Here is a 20,578-nt window from a genome sequence, read left to right as displayed (position 1 = left end):
TCTTATTTCAATATCATTTTTAAAAGGCTGTTTTTAAGTCGCAAAATATTATTAAACTCCATAACTAATCATAGACAATGTCTATAAAGCTGAATATGTGTAAGCAACTGATTGTGCATAAACTGGAATGTTCAATTCAATTCAATTCAAATTTATTTGTATAGCGCTTTTCACAATACATATTGTCTCAAAGCAGCTTTACAGAAAGTGCATTTCAGAAATGTACATAGAAAAATACAGTTAGTTAATCATGTATTAATTTAGGGCATAATATATTGCCAGCGTTAAGTTGTCTCTTCACAGGCGTCGAGTTGTCTCTTCACAGGCGTCGAGTCGTCTCTTCACAGGCGTCGAGTCGTCTCTTCACAGGCGTCGAGTCGTCTCTTCACAGGCGTCGAGTCGTCTCTTCACAGGCGTCGAGTCGTCTCTTCACAGGCGTCGAGTCGTCTCTTCACAGGCGTCGAGTCGTCTCTTCACAGGCGTCGAGTCGTCTCTTCACAGGCGTCGAGTCGTCTCTTCACAGGCGTCGAGTCGTCTCTTCACAGGGGTCGAGTCGTCTCTTCACAGGCGTCGAGTCGTCTCTTCACGGGTGTTGGGGCATCTGAAGGTTCCATGTGAGGCTGGATACAAACTAGCGTCCCGAGATAACGACAGAAAAGCAGATGGGAAATAATTAGCATAGCTGCTGTTCATAATATTAATGCATTCGATATGATTCAACTGTAGTATAAAAGGTAGTATTATGCGAAAGCTTGGCTAAAGAGATGCGTCTTTAATCTAGTTTTAAACTGGGACAGCGAGTCTGAGCCTCGAACAATTTGTTTGCAACTAAACGGTTTTACCTACTGACTTTGTTTGGTACCGGTGGTATCTGTTCCTGCCTCAAGATCTGGACTGTGTCTTTGCCTGGTCGCCGTATCTGCTGCCTGTCACGTTGTGACTCTGCTGTGACCACCAACAAGCTAGCTCCTGCACTCCGGAGCAGCCTGTCAGCTATGCGGCTACTGTTTATGACCTTCCTGCTGGCCTCTCTGCGGCTCATGTCATCTACGGCTCTGACCATGGCGCTTCGATACACGTCCTTGCAGCTTCTCAGATTCAACCACCGCGCACCTCCTTCACTGGACATCACCTCTACTTTGCAACAACACTGTCTTCTCCGTCGTCGCCCTTATATCCACCGAGGCTCCCGTCGCAATCTTCTCTACTACTTCAGTGCCGAAAACAGTATTCCATCTTTCTGGTCCGGCCGTAGTTCACTCCGGCCTGGACACCGGCACAACAACAACATCCGCATACGTCATCCGCGCATTCTTCACGTGACTTCATCTAACCTCCTGCCCGTCTCAACTTCCGCCACTTGGATTTCACAACAAAAGCCTCTTAAGACAGCGCTATTCAATACAAGATCACTTAACAATAAAAGCCTGCTCCTCTGTGAATTCATTATTGACAATAAACTGGATTTTCTCTGTCTTACTGAAACCTGGCACAAACCCATGGACTACATTGCATTAAATCAGACCACCCCACCTGGATACTCCTTCGACAACCCCCGTCTGGACCGGCGAGGAGGTGGCATCGCAGTCATTCACCGCAGCGATATCTCCATCCGCCCCATCCCCATCCCGGTTGTATCCTCATTTGACCACTTGGCTTTCAGACTTCCTGGTTCCCAATCACTCACTGCTGCAGTCATCTACCGCCCTCCCAAAACTTGCCCATCATTTCTTTCTGATTTCACTGACTTCGTAACTCAGCTGTCCTCTATTTCTCCGTCCGTTCTGCTCATTGGTGACTTCAGCATTCATATCAGTAAAATTCACATCTGACTTTTTGGACATTTTAAACGGCCTCAACCTCACCCAGCATGTCACTTTACCCACACATAATCATGGACATATCCTGGACCTGGTCTGTTCCACACCCTCCCTCACCATACATAACCTTTCATTGACCGACCTCACAATTTCTGATCATCTGGCCATCACCTTGGATATCATTACCCCCTCTCCTACCGTCAAACACACAAGAACAATTACATTTCGAAACCTGAAATCCATTAGTCCCATCTCTCTCACCTCCTCCATATCCCATGCCATCTCTACTTCTTTGCTTCCCTCTGATCCGATTGCCTCTGATCTAGTCAACTTCTACAACCACACACTCTCCACCTGCCTCAACCAAATAGCCCCCCTTAAAACAGCCTCAGTCTCCTTCTCCACCTTGGTACACCCCAGATCTTCACATTCTCAAAAGACAAAAAAGACAACTTGAAAGGATCCATAAAAAATCCGGTCTGAAAAAAAATCCGAGTGTCCAGAAAAGCGCTATACAAGTGTGATGTATTATTATTATTATTATTATTATTATTATTATTCAGTGTTCTCTCAATTTTGAGATGCAAGCTCATCAATTCTCCAGCGATTCAGCCAGAGTGGCGTTTATAATTTCCCTACTGTCCGGTCGCGCTCGTCACCAAGTCACTTACCAACTTCATTCAGCACTTCAAAGAAGTCTTCGGCCAAACAGCGTCAGAATTATCCATACATGATCAGCTCTTCAACCTCCGTCAAGGTAAACAACCTGTATGTTCATATGCTCTTCAGTTCTGCACTCTGGCTGCATCTAGCAGTTGGAACGAGACCGTGTTGCTTACAGCTTTCCGCCATGGACTCAATGCTAACATTCGTCAACTGATGGTTGTGTATGATGACTCGATGGGGCTTGAAAATTTCATACAGAAAACTATCCGTGTTTCCCAACGCCTCACTGCGGAGCGTCAACGCCAGATTCAATATCGTTTGTGCTTATACTGTGGGGGAGAAAATCATGCTATCAACAACTGTCCCGTACGGGAAGACGGCCTTCTTCCCGTAAAAGAAAGACGGCCTTCATCACACCCTCTGGGCACTATGAATACCAGGTTATGCCCTTTGGCCTGTCCAACGCCCCAGCTGTATTCCAGGGCTACATGAATGAGGTTTTTCGGGAGTTCCTCAATCGATTTGTGGTGGTATACATCGATGACATCCTCATTTACTCCCGAGACCTCTCTGAACATCGACACCACATCACGCAGGTCCTTGAGAAACTTCGAGCTCACTTTACCTCAAACTGGAGAAGTGCGAGTTCCACCTGCGTGAAGTTGGCCCCCACCCAACGCAAAATGTCGTCAAACTATGCTCAATCGTTTGTGCTCCGTTTGTGCTGGTTTGTGCTGTAAAAAGTTTCGTTTGTGCTGTTTCGTTTTTTTAGATATTAAAATAATATTTTTAGGTCATTCTGAGGTCACTCAGAATGACCACACCACATGCTCCAAATTCACCCAAAATAGACGCAATCGTTTGTGCTCCGTTTGTGCTGTAAAAAGTTTCGTTTGTGCTGCTTCGGTTTTTTAGATATAAAAATAATATTATGTGGTCATTCTGAGGTCACTCAGCCCCCCACATGCTCCAAATTCACCCAAACTTGTCTTGTTCGTTTGTGCTTCGTTTGTGCCGGTAAAATTTTCGTTTGTGCTGCGTTGGGTTTTAAAATATTATACATTAAATGATTGTTGATGACGTCACCAGCCCCCCCACATGCTTCAAATTCATCCAAACTATGCTCAATCGTTTGTGCTCGGTTTGTGCTGTAAAAAGTTTTGTTTGTGCTGCTTCGGTTTTTTAGATCTTAAAATTATATTTTTAGGTCATTCTGAGGTCACTCAGCCCCCCACATGCTCCAAATTCACCCAAACTATGCTCAATCGTTTGTGCTCGGTTTGTGCTGTAAAAAGTTTCGTTTGTGCTGCTTCGGTTTTTTAGATATTAAAATTATATGTTTAGGTCATTCTGAGGTCACTCAGCCCCCCACATGCTCCAAATTCACCCAAACTTTGCTCAATCGTTTGTGCTCGGTTTGTGCTGTAAAAAGTTTCGTTTGTGCTGCTTCGGTTTTTTAGATATTAAAATTATATTTTTAGGTCATTCTGAGGTCACTCAGCCCCCCACATGCTCCAAATTCACCCAAAATAGTCTCGTTCGTTTGTGCTGCGTTTGTGCTGGTTTGTGCCGGTAAAATTGTGCCGGTAAAACGGCTGGTTTGCCGTTTCGATCTTACCTTGTTACTTCAACTAGCTACTGTAAAAAAAAAAAAAAAAAAAAAAAATTATATATATATATTAGAGGTGGGCATAGATTATTTTTTTTTATCTAGATTAATCTAGATTAATTCTGAAATTAATCTAGATTAATCTAGATTAAAATGGCTCATTTGAATTCTGCCGAAGCCATTCAGAATATGTGTGCTACCCAAATAATGACTATAAAAGTAAGTCTTTGAGAACGGGTTTCTCAAGCCAGGTGGCGCATTAGACCAGGGGCTCATCTCCTGTTTCCAAAATGCATCACAAACTGCTTGAGAAAGCTGTTCTACTCATAGACTGTAAAAGGTTACTACTGTACTGTTACCGTCCGTAGGCAACATTAGGTAGGCCTATGTTATTATCAACTACTATAGGCTATCAATTAGGGATGGGCGATATGGCCTAAAATCTATATTGTGATATACATTGCAGCCTCTTGCGATAACGATATACAGTATATTATAATAAAACCATTTCAGAACAGATTACACAGACCCATGCTAAACAACTGCTAAATGTATTTTTTTTTAAAGGGTGTATGTAGTTTTGAGAACATATATTGTGCAAAACTGTAAGTATACAACATAATTTTGCAGATAAATCAAATTTAAGTACACTAGCTGCAGAGACTTAAGTAGGTCTAATGTTTATTATGGCTTGGAGCTTATGAAACCCCAAATTTAAAATTAGAATATTGTCTAACTGATGTCTTTTCAGTTAAAAAGAAACACAACAACGATTCTTAAAATCGAGATTATGTGCTACACCACTAAGATATATTAGAATGGGAATAATACGCGCGCGCTGGTATTCAGTGATATCATGTTTCGTTTTGAATTTGAGGTGGTAGAACGGATTAGTCGTGTGTTAACTTACCGAACTGTTACCCCACACACTCTGTATATAGTTTGCTGCTGCTCGTCTGACGGCTTAAACCCGAACCAAGTCCAAATAATGGATGTTGCACCGATCTTTTTCACCAGCTTTCACTTTCAGCCGTGTTTACTTAAGATGACGACGAATATGCGTTGCAGCTGGGTTTACCTCGCGGCCGCGGGTAGATTGCGTCATCATAGCTTGTGTAGTATAGAGCCATCTCCCAACCCAACTTGGAGAATAGATTAACGGCGATATTTTTTTTATCGCGCGATAAGAGTCTCGCGTTAACGCAGCACGTTAACGCCGATAACGGCCCACCACTAATATATATATATATATATATATATATATATATACTTTTTGCAGCACACACAAAGACAAACGATTGAGCATATTTTGGGTAAATTTAAAATGACGGTGACGTCATCGGGTATAATTAAATTTCTGATATTTTAAAACCCAACGCAGCACAAACGAAAATTTTACCGGCACAAACCAGCACAAACGAAGCACAAACGAACGAGACTATTTTGGGTGAATTTGGAGCATGTGGGGGGCTGAGTGACCTCAGAATGACCTAAAAATATAATTTTAATATCTAAAAAACCGAAGCAGCACAAACGAAACTTTTTACAGCACAAACCGAGCACAAACGATTGAGCATGGTTTGGGTGAATTTGAAGCATGTGGGGGGGATGGTGACGTCATCAACAATAATTTAATGTATAATATTTTAAAACCCGACGCAGCACAAACGAAAATTTTACCGGCACAAACCAAGCACAAACGAACAAGACAATTTTGGGTGAATTTGGAGCATGTGGGGGGCTGAGTGACCTCAGAATGACCACATAATATTATTTTAATATCTAAAAAACCGAAGCAGCACAAACGAAACTTTTTACAGCACAAACGGAGCACAAACGATTGCGTCTATTTTGGGTGAATTTGGAGCATGTGGAGGGGCTGGTGACGTCATCGTCTATAATTCAATTTCTGATATTTTAAAACCCGCCGCAGCACAAACGAAAATGTTACCGGCACAAACCAGCACAAACGAAGCACAAACGAACGAGACTATTTTGGGTGAATTTGGAGCATGTAGGGGCACTGAGTGACCTCAGAATGACCTAAAAATATTATTTTAATATCTAAAAAACCGAAACAGCACAAACGAAAATTTTTACAGCACAAACCAGCACAAACGGAGCACAAACGATTGAGCATAGTTTGACGACGTTTTGCGTTGGGTGGGGGGCCAGCTTCAAGCAGGTGCGAGTTCCTAGTACCTACAATTCCTAGAATATCAAAATCGAATGCTGGTGGTAGATCCTTTTCCTATTTAGCACCAAAACTTTGGAACAGTCTTCCTAACATTGTCCGGGAAGCAGACACACTCTGTCAGTTCAAAGCTAGATTAAAGACACATCTCTTTGACCTAGCATTCACATAATACATTATAGACTTCTATAATTCAATGTTAGGCTGCATAGATTAGGTCAGCCGGAACCGGGAACACTTCCCATAAATCCTGATGTACTCGTTACATCATCAGAAGAATGGCATCTACGCTAATTATATTGTCTTTGTTTATCCCGAGGTTTTCCCGCAGCCTGCCGGATCCAGGCTGTATTCAGATCAGACAAAGGATCTTCGCCTGGACCCGATGACAACGCAGTGCTGAAGTGCCAACTAGTCTCTCCCTATGGAGGATCCCTTTCCACTCTACAGATAAAGCGTTGTCGGGAAAATTCAGCTCTGAGAGAGCACAGTGAGTGCTGAGCCCAAACGAGGAGGAGTTCCGCCAGAGCGCCGAGATTTCTGGATCTGACACCGCCCTGGCGGTTCACGTAGGACACCACAGACATGTTGTCCGTGCGGACCAGAACGTAGTGGCCCCGCAGGTATGGGAGGAAGTGCTTCAGCGCATTCTCAACCGCTATCATCTCTAGACAGTTTATGTGAAGGCTTTTCTCCCGGTCTGACCAGAGGCCATAGACCGGTCTGCCCTCGAAAAGAGCACCCCAACTTAGGTTGGAGGCGTCCGTCGAGATCACCTTTCGGTACGAGACGACTCCCATTGTCACTCCCAACTGGTACCATTCGTCCGCTATCCAGGGCTGCTGAGCTGAAACGCAGCTCTGAGTCACTCTGATTTGCGAGCCGCCGGCAGCCCAGGCTCGGTGAGGCACTCGAGCATTCAGCCAACGTTGTAGAGGGCGCATACTGCTACAGCTGAAGCCATATAGCCCAACATTCTCTGGAATGTTTTCAGAGGAACAACGCTGCCCTTCTGGAAAGACACGGCCAGATGCCGAACACGGCGCGCACGCTCTGGCGACAAACGGGCAGTCATAGCCACCGAGTCCAGATCTATTCCCAGAAAAGAGGTTGACTGACGGGGCAGCAATGAGCTCTTGGTCCAATTGACCGTGAGAACCAGGCTTTCCAGATGGCTGAGAAGCACTGTTCTGTGAGATATGAGTTCTATCTCCGACTGTGCCAAAATCAGCCAATCGTCCAAATAGTTCAAAATTCGCATACCCTGACTTCTCAGGCGAGCGAGGGGCCGCGTCCATGCACTTCGTGAATGTACGGGGTGCTAAAGACAGGCTGAACGGCAGGACGGTGTATTGATATACCTGACCGTCGAAGTCGAATCTCAAGAATGGCCTGTGACGGGGTATAATCTGAATCTGAAAGTATGCGTCTTTCAGATCGAGAGAAATAAACCAGTCCCTTGGGCAAATTTGCGCGAGGATTTGTCTGGTTGTGAGCATTTTGAACGGTCGCCTCATGAGAGCTTTGTTCAAATATCTCAGATCTAAGATAGGTCTGAAAGCTCCATCCTTCTTGGGCACGAGGAAGTAACGGCTGTAAAAGCCTGACTCGCTCAGAGAAGGAGGTACCGGTTTTATGGCCCCTTTGCACAGCAGCTTTGCTATTTCTGCATGAAGTAGGTGTGCTACTTCCAAATTCACTCTCGTCTCAGTCCGTGCTCGAAAGCGCGGGGGACGGCGAGCGAACTGTAGTGAAAAGGGGAAATTAAAAACTTTGAAATTAAATTTTGGTATGTTTTAGCTTACCTCAAGGGCATCCAAGATGTAGGTGTCTTTTTTTCCGCAGTAGTTTCAATTTTTATATTTTTAGGTCAAACCGTTCTTGTCTGTCAGTCATATAATGCAGGTCTATGGTCACTGTCTCAAAGAGCATGCACAGAGTCCAAATTAAAACAATTCCCCATCGTCCAAATTAAACAATTTCCCATCGTAAGTACACATTGATGGCCCAAGACACGAAACGAGTGGTTTGTGTGAGAAAACGAACAGTATTTATATCGTTTTTACCTCTTGAACACAGCCATGTCCAAGTGATCTGATCTGACGTGTACGCAGACTGGTGCATAGATATATACACTAGATGTCGCCTTAAAGACATTCGTTCCAATGAACTGCCGTAGCCAATGCGACATCTAGTGTATATATCTATGCACCAGTCTGCGCACACGTCAGATCAGATCACTTGGACATGGCTTTGTATAAGAGGTAAAAACGATATAAATACTGTTCGTTTTCTCACACAAACCGCTCGTTTCGTGTCTTAGGCCATCAATGTGTACTTACGATGGGGAATTGTTTAATTTGGACGACGGTGAATTGTTTTAATTTGGACTCTGTGCATGCTCTTTGAGACAGTGACCATCGACCTGCATTATATGACTGACAGACAAGAACGGTTTGACCTAAAATATAAAAATTGAAACTACTGCGGAAAAAAAGACACCTACATCTTGGATGCCCTTGAGGTAAGCTAAAACATACCAAAAATTAATTTCAAAGTGAACTATCCCTTTAATCCAATACGAACACTAAACATTGGCTTTACAACAGTAGCCAAATCAAACACAAAACCATGTTTAGCATGCCTGTAGATAAACAAGCATGTAGATAAACAATACATAAAAGCTATAATCAAAGAATAATTTACACTGATCACATAAACGACAACACAACAACCACGAACATTCCAAGTTCGCTGCGCTGGTGATATTAAACAGAAGTTTGTATGTGTTTGTCGGATAAGTATGAATTAACGTTAGCATTTAACAAACTGGTTTGTGGAGCCAAACAGCGTTGTCCTTCGTTTTCTTCCGTACAATTAAAGGGATAGTTTACTTTGAAATTAAATTTTGGTATGTTTTAGCTTACCTCAAGGGCATCCAAGATGTAGGTGTCTTTTTTTCCGCAGTAGTTTCAATTTTTATATTTTTAGGTCAAACCATTCTTGTCTGTCAGTCATATAATGCAGGTCTATGGTCACTGTCTCAAAGAGCATGCACAGAGTCCAAATTAAAACAATTCCCCATCGTCCAAATTAAACAATTCCCCATCGTAAGTACACATTGATGGCCCAAGACACGAAACGAGTGGTTTGTGTGAGAAAAAAAACTGTATTTATATCGTTTTTACCTCTTATACACAGCCATGTCCAATTGATCTGATCTGACGTGTATGCAGACTGGTGCATAGATATATACACTAGATGTCGCCTTAAAGACATTCGTTCCAATGAACTGCCGTAGCCAATGCGACATCTATTGTATATATCTATACCAGCCCACGCTCTCAGATCACTTGGACATGGCTTTGTATAAGAGGTAAAAACGATATAAATACTGTTCGTTTTCTCACACAAACCGCTCGTTTCGTGTCTTAGGCCATCAATGTGTACTTACGATGGGGAATTGTTTAATTTGGACGACGGTGAATTGTTTTAATTTGGACTCTTTGCATGCTCTTTGAGACAGTGACCATCGACCTGCATTATATGACTGACAGACAAGAACGGTTTGACCTAAAAATATCAAAATTGAAACTACTGCGGAAAAAAGACACCTACATCTTGGATGCCCTTGAGGTAAGCTAAAACATACCAAAAATTAATTTCAAAGTGAACTATCCCTTTAATCCAATACGAACACTAAACATTGGCTTTACAACAGTAGCCAAATCAAACACAAAACCATGTTTAGCATGCCTGTAGATAAACAAGCATGTAGATAAACAATACATAAAAGCTATAATCAAAGAATAATTTACACTGATCACATAAACGACAACACAACAACCACGAACATTCCAAGTTCGCTGCGCTGGTGATATTAAACAGAAGTTTGTATGTGTTTGTCGGATAAGTATGGATTAACGTTAGCATTTAACAAACTGGTTTGTGGAGCCAAACAGCGTTGTCCTTCGTTTTCTTCCTTGCTACAACGTACAATTAAAGGGATAGTTTACTTTGAAATTAAATTTTGGTATGTTTTAGCTTACCTCAAGGGCATCCAAGATGTAGGTGTCTTTTTTTCCGCAGTAGTTTCAATTTTTAGATTTTTAGGTCAAACCGTTCTTGTCTGTCAGTCATATAATGCAGGTCTATGGTCACTGTCTCAAAGAGCATGCACAGAGTCCAAATTAAAACAATTCCCCATCGTCCAAATTAAACAATTCCCCATCGGAAGTACACATTGATGGCCCAAGACACGAAACGAGTGGTTTGTGTGAGAAAACGAACAGTATTTATATCGTTTTTACCTCTTATACACAGCCATGTCCAAGTGATCTGATCTGACGTGTACGCAGACTGGTGCATAGATATATACACTAGATGTCGCCTTAAAGGAACACTCCACCGTGTTTTGAAATAGGGCTTATTCACCTTCTTTCCTACATTTAGATAGGTGGGCAAATGCATTTTTGTCTCAGTGCATGCATTGTTTTAGTTTGACAGGGTTGGCGCTAGCTTAGCTTAGCATAATGAATGGAATCCTTTGTTGCCAGCTAGCATGTCCTGAGTAAAAGTGATATAAAAAAACAAAAAACAAAAACACCTAATTACTTCTTGTGGCCTGCGTATTCACAACAAGTACAAATAGCGATGCAGATTAACACTAGGCGATTTCCTATGCAGATTTTGACTTGGGACTATATTAGGGGGAAGCACAGGCGAAGCACTGCTACTTGGGCGCAGAGATATCACGCCCAAGTAGCAGTGCTTCGCCTGTGCTTCCCCCTAATATAGTCCTTAATATATAAGTCAATATCTGCCTAGGAAATCGCCTAGTGTTAATCTGCATCGCTATTTGTACTTGTTGTGAATACGCAGGCCACAAGAAGTAATAAGTAGGTTTTTTTTTTTTCATATATCACTTTTATTCAGGACATGCTAGCTGGCAACAAAGGATTCCATTCATTATGCTAAGCTAAGCTCACGCCGACCCTGTCAAACTAAAACAATGCATGCACTGAGACAAAAATGCATTTGCCCACCTATCTAAATGTGGGAAAGAAGGTGAATAAGCCCTATTTCAAAAAACGGTGGAGTGTTCCTTTAAAGACATTCGTTCCAATGAACTGCCGTAGCCAATGCGACATCTATTGTATATATCTATACCCGCCCGCGCTCTCAGATCACTTGGACATGGCTTTGTATAAGAGGTAAAAACGATATAAATACTGTTCGTTTTCTCACACAAACCGCTCGTTTCGTGTCTTGGGCCATCAATGTGTACTTACGATGGGGAATTGTTTAATTTGGACGACGGGGAATTGTTTTAAATTGGACTCTGTGCATGCTCTTTGAGACAGTGACCATCGACCTGCATTATATGACTGACAGACAAGAACGGTTTGACCAAAAAATATCAAAATTGAAACTACTGCGGAAAAAAAGACACCTACATCTTGGATGCCCTTGAGGTAAGCTAAAACATACCAAAAATTAATTTCAAAGTGAACTATCCCTTTAATCCAATACGAACACTAAACATTGGCTTTACAACAGTAGCCAAATCAAACACAAAACCATGTTTAGCATGCCTGTAGATAAACAAGCATGTAGATAAACAATACATAAAAGCTATAATCAAAGAATAATTTACACTGATCACATAAACGACAACACAACAACCACGAACATTCCAAGTTCGCTGCGCTGGTGATATTAAACAGAAGTTTGTATGTGTTTGTCGGATAAGTATGAATTAACGTTAGCATTTAACAAACTGGTTTGTGGAGCCAAACAGCGTTGTCCTTCGTTTTCTTCCTTGCTACAACGTACAATTAAAGGGATAGTTTACTTTGAAATTAAATTTTGGTATGTTTTAGCTTACCTCAAGGGCATCCAAGATGTAGGTGTCTTTTTTTCCGCAGTAGTTTCAATTTTGATATTTTTAGGTCAAACCGTTCTTGTCTGTCAGTCATATAATGCAGGTCTATGGTCACTGTCTCAAAGAGCATGCACAGAGTCCAAATTAAAACAATTCCCCATCGTCCAAATTAAACAATTCCCCATCGTAAGTACACATTGATGGCCCAAGACACGAAACGAGTGGTTTGTGTGAGAAAACGAACAGTATTTATATCGTTTTTACCTCTTATACACAGCCATGTCCAAGTGATCTGATCTGACGTGTACGCAGACTGGTGCATAGATATATACACTAGATGTCGCCTTAAAGACATTCGTTCCAATGAACTGCCGTAGCCAATGCGACTCTATTGTATATATCTATACCCGCCCGCGCTCTCAGATCACTTGGACATGGCTTTGTATAAGAGGTAAAAACTATATAAATACTGTTCGTTTTCTCACACAAACCGCTCGTTTCGTGTCTTAGGCCATCAATGTGTACTTACGATGGGGAATTGTTTAATTTGGACGACGGTGAATTGTTTTAATTTGGACTCTGTGCATGCTCTTTGAGACAGTGACCATAGACCTGCATTATATGACTGACAGACAAGAACGGTTTGACCTAAAATATCAAAATTGAAACTACTGCGGAAAAAAAGACACCTACATCTTGGATGCCCTTGAGGTAAGCTAAAACATACCAAAAATTAATTTCAAAGTGAACTATCCCTTTAATCCAATACGAACACTAAACATTGGCTTTACAACAGTAGCCAAATCAAACACAAAACCATGTTTAGCATGCCTGTAGATAAACAAGCATGTAGATAAACAATACATAAAAGCTATAATCAAAGAATAATTTACACTGATCACATAAACGACAACACAACAACCACGAACATTCCAAGTTCGCTGCGCTGGTGATATTAAACAGAAGTTTGTATGTGTTTGTCGGATAAGTATGAATTAACGTTAGCATTTAACAAACTGGTTTGTGGAGCCAAACAGCGTTGTCCTTCGTTTTCTTCCGTACAATTAAAGGGATAGTTTACTTTGAAATTAAATTTTGGTATGTTTTAGCTTACCTCAAGGGCATCCAAGATGTAGGTGTCTTTTTTTCCGCAGTAGTTTCAATTTTGATATTTTTAGGTCAAACCATTCTTGTCTGTCAGTCATATAATGCAGGTCTATGGTCACTGTCTCAAAGAGCATGCACAGAGTCCAAATTAAAACAATTCCCCATCGTCCAAATTAAACAATTCCCCATCGTAAGTACACATTGATGGCCCAAGACACGAAACGAGTGGTTTGTGTGAGAAAAAAAACTGTATTTATATCGTTTTTACCTCTTATACACAGCCATGTCCAAGTGATCTGATCTGACGTGTACGCAGACTGGTGCATAGATATATACACTAGATGTCGCCTTAAAGGAACACTCCACCGTGTTTTGAAATAGGGCTTATTCACCTTCTTTCCTACATTTAGATAGGTGGGCAAATGCATTTTTGTCTCAGTGCATGCATTGTTTTAGTTTGACAGGGTTGGCGCTAGCTTAGCTTAGCATAATGAATGGAATCCTTTGTTGCCAGCTAGCATGTCCTGAGTAAAAGTGATATAAAAAAACAAAAAACAAAAACACCTAATTACTTCTTGTGGCCTGCGTATTCACAACAAGTACAAATAGCGATGCAGATTAACACTAGGCGATTTCCTATGCAGATTTTGACTTGGGACTATATTAGGGGGAAGCACAGGCGAAGCACTGCTACTTGGGCGCAGAGATATCACGCCCAAGTAGCAGTGCTTCGCCTGTGCTTCCCCCTAATATAGTCCTTAATATATAAGTCAATATCTGCCTAGGAAATCGCCTAGTGTTAATCTGCATCGCTATTTGTACTTGTTGTGAATACGCAGGCCACAAGAAGTAATAAGTAGGGTTTTTTTTTTTCATATATCACTTTTATTCAGGACATGCTAGCTGGCAACAAAGGATTCCATTCATTATGCTAAGCTAAGCTCACGCCGACCCTGTCAAACTAAAACAATGCATGCACTGAGACAAAAATGCATTTGCCCACCTATCTAAATGTAGGAAAGAAGGTGAATAAGCCCTATTTCAAAAAACGGTGGAGTGTTCCTTTAAAGACATTCGTTCCAATGAACTGCCGTAGCCAATGCGACATCTATTGTATATATCTATACCCGCCCGCGCTCTCAGATCACTTGGACATGGCTTTGTATAAGAGGTAAAAACGATATAAATACTGTTCGTTTTCTCACACAAACCACTCGTTTCGTGTCTTGGGCCATCAATGTGTACTTACGATGGGGAATTGTTTAATTTGGACGACGGGGAATTGTTTTAAATTGGACTCTGTGCATTGGACTCTGTGCTCTTTGAGACAGTGACCATCGACCTGCATTATATGACTGACAGACAAGAACGGTTTGACCAAAAAATATCAAAATTGAAACTACTGCGGAAAAAAAGACACCTACATCTTGGATGCCCTTGAGGTAAGCTAAAACATACCAAAAATTAATTTCAAAGTGAACTATCCCTTTAATCCAATACGAACACTAAACATTGGCTTTACAACAGTAGCCAAATCAAACACAAAACCATGTTTAGCATGCCTGTAGATAAACAAGCATGTAGATAAACAATACATAAAAGCTATAATCAAAGAATAATTTACACTGATCACATAAACGACAACACAACAACCACGAACATTCCAAGTTCGCTGCGCTGGTGATATTAAACAGAAGTTTGTATGTGTTTGTCGGATAAGTATGAATTAACGTTAGCATTTAACAAACTGGTTTGTGGAGCCAAACAGCGTTGTCCTTCGTTTTCTTCCTTGCTACAACGTACAATTAAAGGGATAGTTTACTTTGAAATTAAATTTTGGTATGTTTTAGCTTACCTCAAGGGCATCCAAGATGTAGGTGTCTTTTTTTCCGCAGTAGTTTCAATTTTGATATTTTAGGTCAAACCGTTCTTGTCTGTCAGTCATATAATGCAGGTCGATGGTCACTGTCTCAAAGAGCATGCACAGAGTCCAAATTAAAACAATTCCCCATCGTCCAAATTAAACAATTCCCCATCGTAAGTACACATTGATGGCCCAAGACACGAAACGAGTGGTTTGTGTGAGAAAACGAACAGTATTTATATCGTTTTTACCTCTTATACACAGCCATGTCCAAGTGATCTGATCTGACGTGTACGCAGACTGGTGCATAGATATATACACTAGATGTCGCCTTAAAGACATTCGTTCCAATGAACTGCCGTAGCCAATGCGACATCTAGTGTATATATCTATGCACCAGTCTGCGCACACGTCAGATCAGATCACTTGGACATGGCTTTGTATAAGAGGTAAAAACGATATAAATACTGTTCGTTTTCTCACACAAACCGCTCGTTTCGTGTCTTAGGCCATCAATGTGTACTTACGATGGGGAATTGTTTAATTTGGACGACGGTGAATTGTTTTAATTTGGACTCTGTGCATGCTCTTTGAGACAGTGACCATCGACCTGCATTATATGACTGACAGACAAGAACGGTTTGACCTAAAATATCAAAATTGAAACTACTGCGGAAAAAAAGACACCTACATCTTGGATGCCCTTGAGGTAAGCTAAAACATACCAAAAATTAATTTCAAAGTGAACTATCCCTTTAATCCAATACGAACACTAAACATTGGCTTTACAACAGTAGCCAAATCAAACACAAAACCATGTTTAGCATGCCTGTAGATAAACAAGCATGTAGATAAACAATACATAAAAGCTATAATCAAAGAATAATTTACACTGATCACATAAACGACAACACAACAACCACGAACATTCCAAGTTCGCTGCGCTGGTGATATTAAACAGAAGTTTGTATGTGTTTGTCGGATAAGTATGAATTAACGTTAGCATTTAACAAACTGGTTTGTGGAGCCAAACAGCGTTGTCCTTCGTTTTCTTCCGTACAATTAAAGGGATAGTTTACTTTGAAATTAAATTTTGGTATGTTTTAGCTTACCTCAAGGGCATCCAAGATGTAGGTGTCTTTTTTTCCGCAGTAGTTTCAATTTTTATATTTTTAGGTCAAACCATTCTTGTCTGTCAGTCATTTAATGCAGGTCTATGGTCACTGTCTCAAAGAGCATGCACAGAGTCCAAATTAAAACAATTCCCCATCGTCCAAATTAAACAATTCCCCATCGTAAGTACACATTGATGGCCCAAGACACGAAACGAGTGGTTTGTGTGAGAAAAAAAACTGTATTTATATCGTTTTTACCTCTTATACACAGCCATGTCCAATTGATCTGATCTGACGTGTATGCAGACTGGTGCATAGATATATACACTAGATGTCGCCTTAAAGACATTCGTTCCAATGAACTGCCGTAGCCAATGCGACATCTATTGTATATATCTATACCAGCCCACGCTCTCAGATCACTTGGACATGGCTTTGTATAAGAGGTAAAAACGATATAAATACTGTTCGTTTTCTCACACAAACCGCTCGTTTCGTGTCTTGGGCCATCAATGTGTACTTACGATGGGGAATTGTTTAATTTGGACGACGGGGAATTGTTTTAATTTGGACTCTTTGCATGCTCTTTGAGACAGTGACCATCGACCTGCATTATATGACTGACAGACAAGAACGGTTTGACCTAAAAATATCAAAATTGAAACTACTGCGGAAAAAAGACACCTACATCTTGGATGCCCTTGAGGTAAGCTAAAACATACCAAAAATTTATTTCAAAGTGAACTATCCCTTTAATCCAATACGAACACTAAACATTGGCTTTACAACAGTAGCCAAATCAAACACAAAACCATGTTTAGCATGCCTGTAGATAAACAAGCATGTAGATAAACAATACATAAAAGCTATAATCAAAGAATAATTTACACTGATCACATAAACGACAACACAACAACCACGAACATTCCAAGTTCGCTGCGCTGGTGATATTAAACAGAAGTTTGTATGTGTTTGTCGGATAAGTATGAATTAACGTTAGCATTTAACAAACTGGTTTGTGGAGCCAAACAGCGTTGTCCTTCGTTTTCTTCCTTGCTACAACGTACAATTAAAGGGATAGTTTACTTTGAAATTAAATTTTGGTATGTTTTAGCTTACCTCAAGGGCATCCAAGATGTAGGTGTCTTTTTTTCCGCAGTAGTTTCAATTTTTAGATTTTTAGGTCAAACCGTTCTTGTCTGTCAGTCATATAATGCAGGTCTATGGTCACTGTCTCAAAGAGCATGCACAGAGTCCAAATTAAAACAATTCCCCATCGTCCAAATTAAACAATTCCCCATCGGAAGTACACATTGATGGCCCAAGACACGAAACGAGTGGTTTGTGTGAGAAAACGAACAGTATTTATATCGTTTTTACCTCTTATACACAGCCATGTCCAAGTGATCTGATCTGACGTGTACGCAGACTGGTGCATAGATATATACACTAGATGTCGCCTTAAAGGAACACTCCACCGTGTTTTGAAATAGGGCTTATTCACCTTCTTTCCTACATTTAGATAGGTGGGCAAATGCATTTTTGTCTCAGTGCATGCATTGTTTTAGTTTGACAGGGTTGGCGCTAGCTTAGCTTAGCATAATGAATGGAATCCTTTGTTGCCAGCTAGCATGTCCTGAGTAAAAGTGATATAAAAAAACAAAAAACAAAAACACCTAATTACTTCTTGTGGCCTGCGTATTCACAACAAGTACAAATAGCGATGCAGATTAACACTAGGCGATTTCCTATGCAGATTTTGACTTGGGACTATATTAGGGGGAAGCACAGGCGAAGCACTGCTACTTGGGCGCAGAGATATCACGCCCAAGTAGCAGTGCTTCGCCTGTGCTTCCCCCTAATATAGTCCTTAATATATAAGTCAATATCTGCCTAGGAAATCGCCTAGTGTTAATCTGCATCGCTATTTGTACTTGTTGTGAATACGCAGGCCACAAGAAGTAATAAGTAGTTTTTTTTTTTTTCATATATCACTTTTATTCAGGACATGCTAGCTGGCAACAAAGGATTCCATTCATTATGCTAAGCTAAGCTCACGCCGACCCTGTCAAACTAAAACAATGCATGCACTGAGACAAAAATGCATTTGCCCACCTATCTAAATGTGGGAAAGAAGGTGAATAAGCCCTATTTCAAAAAACGGTGGAGTGTTCCTTTAAAGACATTCGTTCCAATGAACTGCCGTAGCCAATGCGACATCTATTGTATATATCTATACCCGCCCGTGCTCTCAGATCACTTGGACATGGCTTTGTATAAGAGGTAAAAACGATATAAATACTGTTCGTTTTCTCACACAAACCGCTCGTTTCGTGTCTTGGGCCATCAATGTGTACTTACGATGGGGAATTGTTTAATTTGGACGACGGGGAATTGTTTTAAATTGGACTCTGTGCATTGGACTCTGTGCTCTTTGAGACAGTGACCATCGACCTGCATTATATGACTGACAGACAAGAACGGTTTGACCAAAAAATATCAAAATTGAAACTACTGCGGAAAAAAAGACACCTACATCTTGGATGCCCTTGAGGTAAGCTAAAACATACCAAAAATTAATTTCAAAGTGAACTATCCCTTTAATCCAATACGAACACTAAACATTGGCTTTACAACAGTAGCCAAATCAAACACAAAACCATGTTTAGCATGCCTGTAGATAAACAAGCATGTAGATAAACAATACATAAAAGCTATAATCAAAGAATAATTTACACTGATCACATAAACGACAACACAACAACCACGAACATTCCAAGTTCGCTGCGCTGGTGATATTAAACAGAAGTTTGTATGTGTTTGTCGGATAAGTATGAATTAACGTTAGCATTTAACAAACTGGTTTGTGGAGCCAAACAGCGTTGTCCTTCGTTTTCTTCCTTGCTACAACGTACAATTAAAGGGATAGTTTACTTTGAAATTAAATTTTGGTATGTTTTAGCTTACCTCAAGGGCATCCAAGATGTAGGTGTCTTTTTTTCCGCAGTAGTTTCAATTTTGATATTTTTAGGTCAAACCGTTCTTGTCTGTCAGTCATATAATGCAGGTCTATGGTCACTGTCTCAAAGAGCATGCACAGAGTCCAAATTAAAACAATTCCCCATCGTCCAAATTAAACAATTCCCCATCGTAAGTACACATTGATGGCCCAAGACACGAAACGAGTGGTTTGTGTGAGAAAACGAACAGTATTTATATCGTTTTTACCTCTTATACACAGCCATGTCCAAGTGATCTGATCTGACGTGTACGCAGACTGGTGCATAGATATATACACTAGATGTCGCCTTAAAGACATTCGTTCCAATGAACTGCCGTAGCCAATGCGACATCTATTGTATATATCTATACCCGCCCGCGCTCTCAGATCACTTGGACGTGGCTGTGTACAAGAGGTAAAACGATATAAATACTGTTCGTTTTCTCACACAAACCGCTCGTTTCGTGTCTTGGGCCATCAATGTGTACTTACGATGGGGAATTGTTTAATTTGGACGACGGGGAATTGTTTTAATTTGGACTCTGTGCATGCTGTTTGAGACAGTGACCATAGACCTGCATTATATGACTGACAGACAAGAACGGTTTGACCTAAAAATATCAAAATTGAAACTACTGCGGAAAAAAAGACACCTACATCTTGGATGCCCTTGAGGTGAGCTAAAACATACCAAAATTTAATTTCAAAGTGAACTATCCCTTTAACAATACGAACTATCACAGGAAAACACAACGACGAAAAATAATTCATACTTACAGGTTGTGGCCCGTAAACAGTTTCTGTTTTTAAAGTTGGAACTGCTCCATCTTTCAGGACTAGCCGTTGTGCGAATCCTTCATCAGAGGAGGGGTTTATGTAAATATTGGGCTTAGTGATGTCAGCAAGCCCGCAGGAATGTCGTGTAGTCCCTACTGGCCGTTTTTTGTAGTTCTTAGAAATTGATTTCTTTAAAAGCAAATATCTCCCTTTGCTTTAAACTTTGAAAGTTGTAACTTTGCAGATGTTGTTTATGCTCAAACAGCAACATTACACACTAACTAAAAGTTAGAAAAGTGAAATCGTGTTTTACCACCCCTTTAAATTGCTCAATAAAATGTCAATGACGTCATACACATCGTACGACCAGAGATACTGCTTTATGGCAATCCTTCAGTCGCTTTGGTGCTTTCGCGCTCTGCACTTTCTTTTCTCTCGAGGCATCAACAACACAGCTGACACAGGTAAACACACAACACAGCTGACACAGGTAAATACACGTGCTAGAAGAGTTTTTGTGTTGTTTGTTTCTGGTCCCGCT

General features: G+C 40.8%; 1 protein-coding gene across 1 annotated transcript in view; it reads right to left on the bottom strand.

The window, feature by feature from the left end:
• Positions 1-135: 135 nt before the first annotated feature.
• LOC309487923 (serine/threonine-protein kinase pim-2-like) overlaps positions 136-20,578 on the bottom strand; it is a 31,099-nt gene continuing 10,656 nt past the window's right edge. Inside the window, exon 9 of the mRNA XM_082155907.1 lies at positions 136-631. Coding sequence (XP_082012033.1) covers positions 540-631 — 92 coding nt within the window. The 3' untranslated portion in view covers positions 136-539. The remainder of the gene's footprint in view (positions 632-20,578) is intronic.

Source organism: Leuciscus leuciscus (genome assembly GCF_965113295.1).
Source record: "Leuciscus leuciscus genome assembly, chromosome: 23".
In the NCBI taxonomy this organism is placed as follows: domain Eukaryota; kingdom Metazoa; phylum Chordata; class Actinopteri; order Cypriniformes; family Leuciscidae; genus Leuciscus; species Leuciscus leuciscus.
This window is presented reverse-complemented; position numbering and strand designations above follow the sequence as displayed.